This window comes from Dromiciops gliroides, chromosome 5 (genome assembly GCF_019393635.1).
Source record: "Dromiciops gliroides isolate mDroGli1 chromosome 5, mDroGli1.pri, whole genome shotgun sequence".
NCBI classification, from domain to species: Eukaryota; Metazoa; Chordata; class Mammalia; order Microbiotheria; family Microbiotheriidae; genus Dromiciops; species Dromiciops gliroides.
This window is the reverse complement of record NC_057865.1, coordinates 217,232,273-217,244,987: the sequence shown is the minus strand read 5'-3', so window position 1 is coordinate 217,244,987 and position 12,715 is coordinate 217,232,273. Positions and strand designations below refer to the sequence as shown.

The window sequence follows — 12,715 nt, the reverse complement described above, 5'->3', positions numbered from 1 at the left end:
ATAAATATAGGCATTTTATTAGGGTTTTTTTTTTTGACTAATTCAAAATTCCTTTTCAGAATGATTGTACCAATTCATAGTTCTACCAATTATAGTACATTAATGTGTCATCATTCCAAAACATTTCCAATACTGACTTCTGTCATCTTTGTCAATTTGCTGGGTATTAAGTAAAAGTTCAACATTGTTTTGAGTAGTATTTTTCATGATTAAAAATAAGGAGAAATCTTTCATATGGTTAATAGTTCATAATTCTGTTGAAAATTGTTTACATCTTTTGGCCAATTAATTCACTATGGAAGAGCTTTTACTAAATTTATGTTAGTTCCCCATATAGAAGAGATTTGATGCAATTATTTTTTCTTATCTGAGTGCTTGAGAAGAAGCCTTTTCAATATATGAAATAAAAATATGTTTAAAGGGAGAAGAGAAGTCTTTAGTGGCAACGGCGTCAGGTAAACAGAGAGAGAGAGGATAGTCTGTCAGTCTATAAAATTATTCTTGCCTATTTCTCCCTGGGAAATCATAAACTCTAGTATCAGAAATATTGTAAATATCTTACATATTACAAAAAGCAGAAAAAAAATTTGGGAGTTTCTAATCTTTCAATACTTTCTGTTTTCCTATGTATCCACTATATCCACCAGGTGTCACAATTATGCCTAAATGAGAACTGGAAGATGAAGGATTTAAGTGCTAGATTTAGTCTTCCTCTCTTCCCTCAAAAAATGTAGCTGTATTATTAAATATAGCTTTCTTCTTCTAATGATTACTATTTTGGAGCTTACTGATAAAGAAATAAAATAATTTTGGAAGTCATTATTGCCTTCTGACAAGGAGCTGTAAAATGTGTTTGATAAAGGCTAAAAGTGAGTTTTGTGTTTTGGAAGAATTCAATTAAATCACAGATTAAGAGTTAGGATATTATGAAATCATAAATCTAGAGTTGGAAGAGGTCTTAGAAGTCAATCTAGTTCAATGCCCTCATTGTACAGAAGAGGAAATTGAGGCCCAGAAAATGAAAATATTTGCCCAAGGTTTTACAGCTAGTTATAGATACTTTTATAGGTATTTTCGACTCTTTGGGAAGTAGTTGGGATTGAAGGCAAAAGAAGAAGGGGACAGCAGAGGATGAATTGGATAGTGTCACGGAAGCAATGACATGAGCTTGGAAAGACTTCGGGACCTAGTAGAAGACAGAAGGGCCTGGTGGGCTACAGTCTATAGTGTCATGAAAAGTCAGACATGACTTAACAACTGAACAACTTTCTAAATCCAGAATTTTTTCCATTTCTTCTCAATAGTATACATATGTGATGGAACACTGTTTTGCTGAACTCTCATCAGTGTAATGACCAACCAGATTCCAGAGGACTTACTATGAAATACACTACCCACCTCCTGATAGAGAGGTGAAGAACTCAGGATGCAAAAGAAGACATTTTTGGGGGGACAAGATCAGTGTGGACATTTGTTGTAATAAACCTCTTAAAAATAAGGTTCTGAAGACATGCACATAAACAAACCTGGTGGAAAAAGTGATATCTGAAGAGACTGTTATGGATACACAGGTAAAACACCAAACAACTCACATTTTTAAAAGACAAGTATTGGGGCAGCTAGGTGGCGCAGTGGATGGAGCACCAGCCCTGGAGTCAGGAGTACCTGAGTTCAAATCCGGCCTCAGACACTTGATACTTACTAACTGTGTGACCCTGGGCAAGTCACTTAACCCCAATTGCCTCACCCCCCCCCCAAAAGATGGAAGAATGAGCACATAACGGGATGAACACAAAACCACAGTATAATACCATCATAATGTGTCAGTAATGCTCAAGTTCAGAAAGAACATTAAATTTAAGCAGGAAAAATAAGGACAAGAAAAAAGATTTTAAAAAGATATACTGAGGGCAGCTAGGTGGCACAGTGGATAGAGCACTGACCCTGGATTCAGGAGGACCTGAGTTCAGATCTGACCTCAGACACTTAACATTTACTAGCTGTGTGACCCTGGGCAAGTCACTTAACCTTCATTGCCCTGCAAAACAAAACAAAATCAAAAGAAAAAGATATACTGGGAAAGGAGAGGACAAACAAAGAAGTGGAAAGACCCTTATTCAGGTTAAATAGCAATGATAACTAACTACAGAGAAAAAAGGTATAGCTACTGAATTTGTATGTTGTTTCTGTATTCTCTGCCCAGGGCAACTATCTTTAGATGGCAAAGTGCAGAACACAGATTTTAGGGAGTCAATACCCCAAGAGAAGCAAGTAAACAGTAAAAGGGGGCACCAAATTGTCTTTGATGAGTTTAAAGTCACCTTGTCCAGATTAGCAGGTACTAAAAGAACTAGTGAATGGAACTGATGAAATGCTGAGCTTTCTGGGAAATTTGGCAGAGAATTTCAAAGGTACCACAGACTATAGGAAGGGCAAAAGTCCTAATTTGAAACTCAGTTATTGATTTCTCTTATTAGTAGTAATTTGAAGCATTCTTTTATAGTTGTTAATAGTTTTATTCCCTTTTTAACGTTTTTATCAATGACATGGAATTGGATAAAAGCATTCATTGCTTCCTTATCAGATTTGCAGATGAGAAAAAGCTGGGGATGATCGTTAACACACTGAATTTCGGTCCAAAAAGTCAGAATGTTAAGACAAATTAACATGAATATACAGACTATAAATTCTATCTCTATGATCTTGGGGAAAGCATAGTAACCAAAAAAGTTCATGTTTATTTTAAGGCTGTACTAAGAGAAGCAGTGTCCTGCCCTGGTCAGACAACATACAGAATACAATAACAGTCCAAGGTGTGACATTTTAGGGAGGATACTGATAAGTGGGAAAGAGTCTAAAGAAGGGAAACCAGCATGCAAGGGCCCTTAGACCATATTATATGAGGATCAGCTGAAGGAGGAGGAGAACTAGGGTAGTGAGGGTGGAGTTCTGGAGAACAGAAGAATTGGCAAGGGATATGAAATGGCTTCAAATAGCTAAATGGCTATCATGTTTAAAGAAGGATGAGAATTGTTGTCCCTGACCCCAGAGGGCAAAGCAATGAGAAAGTTGTAGAGAGGAGGATGTGGGTAAAATGGAAGGGAAAATTTCTTATTAATTATAACTACTCAAAAGCAGCATCACAGTACAGTCATAAAAACAGTGGATTTGGAGTCAAAAGAACTAAGTTCAAATCCAGACTTTGCCATTTAATTATCTATGTGACCTTGGGCAAGTCACTTAAAATTTCAGGATTCTAAGCAGAAGAGTTGGATGAACTGATGCCAAGTGAAGCCAAACTAGAATAATGATAGACCCACTGACCATGACAATATAAATGGAAACAACAGCAAAAAACCTGAAACTGAATGGTATGGAAATGGAATGACTGAGCTTCCTCCCAAAAGAGAGCTCTGAGGAGGCATCTGTACCTCTTCTGAAGAAGTTAAAGACTGAGTGTGGAAAGTTGCTAGTTTTGTTGAACTGGTTCCTGTTTCTTTTGTTATAAGGAATGGCTCTCTGGGCAGAAGGGTTACAAAAGAAGATGTAGATCATATTAAAAATAAACGATAGTAAAGATTATCTTTTTACAAGTCGAATAGGCTGCCCCAGAAGGTACCTTTACTAGAGGAAAGCTAACGCTAGATAACATTTATTGGTTATGTTGGAAAGGGAATTCCAATATCCTTACTTAGGTGACTGAATGTGCTTTGATTAGAGCCCAGATTTGATCAAAGGCCCCCAGTGTTCTTTCTACTAACACTAGACTAGGACAGCATACAAGTGATTAAGAATATAATATTGTTCTTCAGTTTTCTAGTCGTGTCCAATTCTCTGTGATCCCCTTTGGGGTTTTCTTGGCAGAGATCCCGGAGTGGTTTGCCGTTTCATTTTCCAGCTCATTTTACAGATGAGGAACTGAGACAAACCAGGTTAAGTGACTTGCCCCAGGGTCACAGCTAGAAAGTGTATGAGTCAGGATTTGAATTCAGGAAGATGAGTCTTCCCTGACTTCAGGCCCAGCATCAGGCCCAGCACTATATCCACTGTACCACTTAGCTGCCCAAAGCATATAATGGTCAGCACTTAATTTTCAAAACACATACCCATTGGTTTATATTTGTCTTCAGATGGTCAATGATCTTAAAGGAAACTTTATCATGGATTTGCTGCAACCTTACAAAAGGAAGAGCCTCATTGCAAGGGCAAAAGAAACTCACACACACTAGTTTTAACTTCAGTGGATGTTTTGGTTTAAGGAAAAAAACTGAGGAAAGATCTAAATATGGAAGAGCGCCCTGGAGGAAATGAGCTGACTATTCTCTCCATGTCTACTGAGGACAGAAAAGGGTTTTAATTACAAAAAGAGTAGTTAGAAGAAAGAAAACTCCTTATGACAAGTGTAATTACCACTGAAAAAAGACTTATTAAGGAAAACCATGAACTATCTCTTGCAGGATAATTTTAAGAATATATTTGGAGCTAGTCTCATTTGGAGAGGAGAAAGACAGAATGCAAGCTCCCTAAGGGCAGTAAGCCTCATACTTTACTAGCTGTGAGACCCTGGGTAAAGTCACCCAGCTGTCTCTGAGCTTCAAGCAACTCTCTTGTGTGGTGAAATGAATCCCCAGAGCCCAGCACCCAGTACCTGGCACACAGTCAGTGTTTAATAAATATCTGAAGAACTGAACTGAATTGTTGAGTCCCTTTAAAAGTTCCTAATAGAAAAAGAAATAATGGAAAACCCTTTTTGTGCATTTATGATTTGCTGATCCTGTTTTAGAAAATATAAATCAAGGTAAGTATACAAAATCCTACTTTATTTTATTTTCTGGAATTAGGATCCTCTTCTCCCCAAGCCCTTTTGATGGCTGTTCTCCGTTACACATGCATACATATGTACATGTGTGCTTGAGTCTATGAGTTCCTACACAACATGATCTTAGCTCAGTATTGCTCCATAAATGTTTGGAGCAAACCAGAGTGAGAACAAATTAAGACAAGAGATTATTCTTATTTCATATTAAAATAAAAAACAATAATAATAAACCAAAGTGTTTTTAACTAGAGTAATACCTACCTTGTATTTGTGGGATGTAAGGAGACAGAAGTTTTGACCTTTTCTTCTCATATCCTTTCTGGGTAATATCTCCTAAAATAGCAAGAAAACAGAAATGGGTTATAGAGTATTCTCTTTTTTTTTTGCTATTTAAAGAAAGAAATCTTCATTATAGAGCATCTGAGAGTCATCTTGGCATCTAAGAAGCCTTAGCAGAAATAGAGAAGAAATCATGACATTCTACCAGGGGATCTTGTTATGCGTAATTGCCCACAGATTTAGGTCTGCCTTCTAATAAGGAACAGCATTACTTTTCCTAAAACCAAATTTGGCTCACAAATATGCTACAGACTCTGCTACAGACTCTAAAGTCCCTCAGAAGCCCTAGTTTTCGTGCTGCTTAGGATGTCCCCAAACAGGAGAGCTAGCTAAAGCTGGATAAGAAATGACCACTACCAACTGGTTTGGGAAAAGTTCATCCATAATGAAATACCACTTAACTGAGTTATAATGAGAGGTTCTACTACTTTAGAAAAGCAAAACATTTATTCACCAAAAATTAATGCATTCAATCTGCCTGTTATTTAAATAATATTAATGCTCACAATTTAAAAATACACAAATATATGTATAATATATATGTATATGTGTATATAAATAGTATCCATATGTGTATATATGTCTATTTATCTATCATCTATCCATCCATCCATCCATCAGATATCATCTATCTATCTATCTATCTATCTATCTATCTATCTATCTATCTATCTATCTATCTATCTATCTATCTATCTCTCCATCTATCTATCTCCAAGTAGCTAAAATCACAAATATGTATTTACAGAGCTACAGACAGGGTGGTTCTTATTTTCATTGTTAATCTCTTTTTCATAATGATTTTAATGAGTATTTTTAAATGCACACAGTCCTGGACATTTATTAGGCACTCAAAAATACTTTTTGACTGAGTGATTTTTAACAACAGATTATTTGTCCCTGTTTCATATGCTGAGTCATTCTTCTGCAAGCTGCTATTCTAAAACACATATAATAGAAACTAATTTTTCACTGAACATTCACTGGGACATTTTACTCTATGTGGAGAAATACATACATAAGTTTACTGAAAATAAATGATGCTGATGATGTGAAACTAGAGGGGCAGTCCATACAGCTACTCTCAAATGGACATGGAAATGGCAATGACTGAGCTCAGAACTGAATAGGAAAAAGTAGAAAACATCTGGGATTTATGTAGATAGCATTTACTGCACTTTCTTTCTTTCTTTTTTTTTTTTGATGAGGCAATTGGGGTTAAATGACTTGCCCAGGGTCACATAGCTAGTAAGTGTAAAGTGTCTGAGGCTGGATTTGAGCTCAGGTACTCCTGAATCTAGGGTCAGTGCTCTATCCACTGTGCCACCTAGCTGCCCCGCATTTGCTGCACTTTCAATGGCTCTAAGTTTCTCCCTGAAACAAAAGCAGAGTGTAAGACAATAAAGCTCTCCCCCTCCATTCATGTTCCCAGGTATCATTTCATTCTTTTCAATGTATTCCTTCATCTGGTTCTCTAACAAGACAGGAAGACACCAGCTATGATTTAAGTATACTCTATATGGTCTATATGGCCTCTCTTACTCTTCCAATTTATTGCTTCCAAATAAATCTACAGCTCATGCCAAATCATTTCCTTGCTCAACAACTACTATAATTTTTTTTTTTAATTTTTTGGTGGGGCAATGAGGGTTAAGTGACTTGCCCAGAGCCACACAGCTAGTAAATGTCAAGTGTCTGAGGCCACATTTGAACTCAGGTCCTCCTGACTCCAGGGCTGGTGTTCTATCCACTGCACCACCTAGCTGCCCCCGCCCCCCAACAACTATTATAACTTCTCTACCTAGTTAAGGCCAAACTCCTCTGCCCGGAATTTTAGGCCTTCCACAAGATCTCCAATGAATTGTTCCCAAAATTTCCCTACAAACACTCTGCTTCAGCTAAACTCAGCACTTTGTTTTTCTCACACTCTAGTTTTCCTGCCTCTGAGATTTTTCCTCGCACAAGACTTTTTTTTCTCTTAGGATGCTTCCCACTACTATTCCCATGCAATTTTAGGTTGGCCTACCTATTAAGCTTAGGTCTCTATCTTCAGGACATTTACACATGAACATTTCATGTCAAACTATGAAAAAGCTAATGTCTTTTCCCCCGAAACTAACTCACTCATTCTCTCTCTCCCTCCTGTGGAGCAACAAAGGTTAAGTGACTTGCCCACGGTCACACAGCTAGTAAATATCAAGTGTCTGAGGCCAAATTTGAACTCAGATCTTCCTGAATCCAGGGCCAGTGCTGTATCCACTGTACCACCTAGCTGCCCCCCCACCCTTTTTGACTTCACTCTTTTTGTCAGGGGCACCGCCAGTGCCAGTCCTTCATATATTCAAAACCTTCCTTCTTTTTCACTTTATGTTGTGTAATCAATCAGCATCATCCTAAACTCTTCACTAATCTTGTCATTTCTGCCTTCCCAGCACCTTTTGCCTTTGTTTTCCTTCCACTGGCTTAATCGAGGCCTTCCTCACCCACCTCAGGCCTGTATTACTGCAATAGCCTACCTGGTAATCCTGCCTGCCTCAAGGCTATGCACTCAAATTTGTCCTCCACACAGTCACTATACTACTGATCATGTCACCCCACCCCCTCCCTCAATACCCAAACTCTGGTGCTGTCCTATGATCTCTAGAATCAAAAATCAAGTACTTTGCTTGGCAACGTAACTCGACCTCTTCCTGACTTTCTAGTCTTACACTTTATTCCCTGACATCCACTATATAATGTAGCCATACTGTTCACTACACGACTGTCCATCTTCCATCTCCAAGCCTGTGCACTGGCTAGTCCATCTGATTGTGAGCTCCTTTTGGGCCTTTCTTTGTAATAACGGCACTTAACATAGTGCCTAGCACTTAATAAGTACTTAATAAATGCTTACTGACTTGATTTGACATCCCCATGCCTAGTGTTCTTCTTCCTTATCTTTGCACCTTAGAATCCCTCATTTTGTTCATTTGAAATCAGATCTTCTGACACCAAGTCCAGTTCTCTTATCCACTTGGCCACCTAATTGCTTCTCTGTATAGTCACCTATGCTCAGGGAAAGAAACACAGAGCAGAAAAGGCTGTCAAGACCTTGAGATTTCCTACTCTGAATTATTTAGCATTAGCAGCCACCACAAATGGGGGGGGGGAATTAGGGAACAATTAAGATTCCCCTCCATACCCGCACAGGAATTCCAAAAGAACACCTCATAAAGCCTCCTCTCAGCTCAGACTTCATCTTTGGCAGGATGCCTTCGTTTCTCAGTCTCCCAACCTGTTTGTGTCTTCCCCCACCCCCAGTTACTTTAAGGTTATCTTCCATCTAGTATCTTGTATCTACCTACAATTTGTATTAGAATGTATGTTCCATGAGGACAGAAGCTGTTTTACCTTGTTTTGTATTCAATGTGCTTAGCAAACTGTTAGACACACAGCAAATAGTCAATAAATGCTTGTTGACCAAATAATACTTTCTCAGTAGTTCACAGAATTATGAGGGATTATAGATTCAAAGGGGGGAGGGCAGGGAGTGTAGTAGGGGGTCAGGTTCGTTCCTAATTTGCTGTGGCTACAAAATACTCTGGGACTAAAGGATTTCTGCTCTGGAATCAGAGCTTACAGGAAGCTAGTAGAGAATACTGAACGAGAGTTAGGAAGATCTGAGTTCAAGCCCTGCCTCAGACACTTATAAAGTGGATGACTGCCTAAGTCATTTCACCTGTCTCAGATTCATTCCCTCATTTGTAAATGGGATAATAATAACAGAAGTAGCATTTACCTGACAGGGTTACTGTGAGGATCAAGTGAGATAACATATGTAAAAAACACTTTGCTACAACATAAATGCTAGTTATTATTATTGTTCAGTCATGTTTGACTATTCATGACCTCACTTTGGGTTTTCTGGGCGTAAGGGAGTATCATTTCCTTTTTTTTTCTTGTATTTATTTTTTTTTTCTGTTACATGTAAAGATAGTTCTCAACTTTTGTTTATATATCATTTCCTTCTGAAGCTCATTTTATAGATGAGGAATCTGAGGCAAGCAGGATTAAGTGACTTGCCCAGGATCATGCAGCTAGAAAGTAAGGCTGGATTTGAATGCATGAAGATGAGTCTTCCTGATTCCAAGGCCAGTGTTCTATCCACTGTGCCACCTAGCTACATTATTATTATTATTATTATAACAAAGCAGTCCCTTTATTGGTCCCCAGCTTCCAGTGATAGCTATAAGGAGTACCTGTATCAAATGGGATTGACCACTAAACTAGGAAAAACAGCCCACTCAGTAGACTTTGAAAAGAACAACTCTAGCCTCCAGTGTTCACTCTTCCTGTCCACTGATGTAGGGGCTTCCTGAGGTTTTCTTTTGGACTTCCTATGCTCCCCAACCCTCCCAAAATGATCATGGCTGCTAATACAGGGCAGTCACAGCCTGTGCTTCTCTACATAAGCCAAAGTAGGAAATACCAGGCTCTTCACAGCCTCTTCTGCTCTGTTTCTTTCCCTGAGCATAGGTGACTATGCAGAGAACCAGTTAGGTGGCAAAATGGGTAACAGCCAGCACTGGACTTGGTGTTAAGAAGACCCGAGTTCAAATTCTACCTCAGACACTTAGAAGCTGTGTGATTCTGGGTAAGCTACTTAATAGTACCTAACATATGTAGGATTGTTATTGGGGTTTTTTTGGTTTTTGTTTTTTAATGAGGCAATTGGAGTTAAGTGACTTGCCCAGGGTCACACAGCTAGTGAATGTTAAGTGTCTGAGGCCAGATTTGAACTCAGATACTCCTGACTCCAGGGCCGGTGCTCTATCCACTGCGCCACCTAGCTGCCCCTGGTTGTTATTGTTATGAGAGTTAAATGATAATGAGTAACGTTTTGTAAACCTTAAAGCACTATATAAATGCTAGCTATTAGTATTATTGCTGCTGTTGTTATTATTCTCAATGATAATGATAATAACAAACCGTGATCCTGATATGGATGTTTACAGCTTGGGAGGCAACCTTGTGAGTTGAGCAGGTAAGGAACATTTTTAGTATCACTCCCTCAGAAAAATATAGTAGGGAGTCATTGGTTACTATATCACGTTTTAAATTTTATCAACACACACTGAATCTTTTGTGTTTTGAGGATTTCTTTTGTAGGGAGGAAATAAATAGCTACTATATACTTCCTTCTATAATGCAAGTTAACCTTTCAGCTATTTTTTAGGGAGATTCTAGACATGCAGCAAATCTAAACTTTAAGTGATTTTCTTCAGGGCCCAGAGAGGTGGAAGAAAGAACTAGCCTCTGAGAAAGTTTCTGACTTCTCTTTTGGAAAGTCAGCACCTCCATTTCTCCCCTCAACAGTGGTAAACCCTATCTATATTATCTCAGAGGTAGGAGGCCCAAAGTGGGAGAGGGTGAATGTCCATCCTCCTTGGGTCCAGTGATCCCGTTGTTTACACGGGCTATAAATAAATCAGGACAGCAGCCAATGACCACTAAGGATATATTCTGCAGCCCCTCTTGGCTGCCCCTCCTCAATGTCACCAAACAAAAGGAAATGCCTCCCTTCCTCTAAACAAAGAGAAAATAGATGGATTTTGGTTGGTGTCAAGTCTTCAAGCTACAGAAAATACATCTCTGCTATATGGCAATAAAGTTCTTGTGGACAAGGGATTCTTTCTCTTCACCCTCTCTGGTGTTATTGGAAAAGGAAAGGAAGAAGCTGACTTATTTGTAAAGAGATGTCTTGCCTGAAGCACCTGACTTTTTTCTTTTCTTTCTTTTTTTTTTTTGATGAAGTCTCCCCTTTTCAAAGATAGTGAGATAATCAATTTAAAACCAAAGGATTAAAATTCAAAGTTTCATTGAAATCTGTGTTGGTTTCATTTTAAGAGCATTGATTAAGCTTTAGCTACAAAGATAAGGTCTCTGCCACAGGGAGGCTCCTATTGGTAAAAATAAGACATAAGTACATCAAAGAGTGACATGACAATGCAAGACAACATATTATTAACAGCCCCAAAGAGTAAAAGTTCAATGAAGGGTGAGGTTAAGAAGAGCTAATGCAGCTAAGAGACAAGATCTGGACTGATGAATGGGTGACTGATTCACACTATGAAGAGCAAAGAACTTTTTTTTTCCTGTGGGAGAAACTGTGTGATCCAAGGCTGAGAGTTAAAAAAAAAAAATGAAGCTAATATATTCATGGAAGTGAGAAATATAACTTAGCATGTCTGGCTAACTAAAAAGTCAATCTCTGTCAACAACAGCAAAGTTTCATCTCTTCTGTTTGGGAAACAGGGGAAGCAAGAAGGAGAGAAAGGCAGCAAAGAGGTTTGAAGATACAAACCTTTATGTTGGTTCCAGTGTAGAAAGTGACTCTTATGGGAGTAAAACAAGAGGACTTGTACAGAAGGTGGATGATACATGAATGGATCTAACACTAGTGTGGATATCTGTACATTTCGCAAGAGGATATATATCTTCAGTGTTCCTGCCACTGTCTGAGATATTCCAGAAAAAATAAGAGAACATGTTCATGTGTCCACTAAAGTAAAATGTTACTTAAAGCAATGTGTGTGTTAATGTATACATGGAAATGTCTATATCCATCTATCCACCTATCTACCTAAAAACCAAGAGTTTAGATCAATACTTCCTCTTAAAGTTATGCTTCTGTTAATATCAGACTAAAGAAATGGTTCAAGCAAAGTTATAAAATAATACTTCAGCCTAATTGCTACTTTAATTTTTATTTTTAAAGTATAAAATAGTGGGCAATATGTTAACATGTAATTCAAGCTCTGATAACTAATCCTCCCAAACTATGTAGATTTCTAAATTCCAAGCCAGGATTCTGAACTTTGCCACATATCCTAGGACTATTCCAAGAAGGAAACACTTTTTGGCTCAGCACAATGGTCTTCAACATATGCTATTGTTAACATGCCTTAGTACACACTGGAGGTAAAATCATTCCTAGAGTTGGTGCTCCATATTCTTTCTCTGTGTGCTGGAAACTCTTTTTGGCTTGTAATTACTGTCAATTTCATTTGACTAAGGACAGACAAGTTCCTGAATAACAGTTTTAAAGAAGTGTGTAGTCCAGAGGCAGTGCTGAATGACAGAAAGTAGAGCAGTTCTGCGTCAAAGGGCCTGGGTTCAGGTCTTAGATGGTTTTTAACACCCTGTGATTTTGTTAACCTTTCTGTGCCTCAGTTTCCTAAGTGTGTGAAATTGGGGGACGAGAATAGATGATCTCTGAGGTCCCTTTCATAGACTGGATCTTAAATTTGAAATCTATTACTTTTCATTTTACAGAGAAGGAAACAGATCCAAAAAAGTGAAATAATTTGCGCCCAAGGTCAATAATGTTTGCAAAAGCATAGCACTTTGTATTGTTTGTTTTGTGTACTCAATTTTATATTTGGCATTATAGTAATTTGTGTATGTTCTGTATACCTCCTCACTGAGAGAAGGGATTACAGGTTACTTACATCAATACATATCATCTAAAACAATTCTCTTGGAGTAATAAGTATAACTGGCTATTGAACATTACTT

General features: G+C 38.1%; 1 protein-coding gene across 3 annotated transcripts in view; it reads right to left on the bottom strand.

Annotated features, from left to right (window-relative positions):
* DIP2B (disco interacting protein 2 homolog B) overlaps nt 1-12,715 on the bottom strand; it is a 195,816-nt gene that overhangs the window by 119,961 nt on the left and 63,140 nt on the right. For all 3 annotated transcript variants that reach the window (XM_043965902.1, XM_043965903.1, XM_043965904.1), the window contains exon 2: nt 5,081-5,152. In XM_043965902.1, the coding sequence (XP_043821837.1) occupies nt 5,081-5,152 (72 nt within the window). The remainder of the gene's footprint in view (nt 1-5,080; nt 5,153-12,715) is intronic.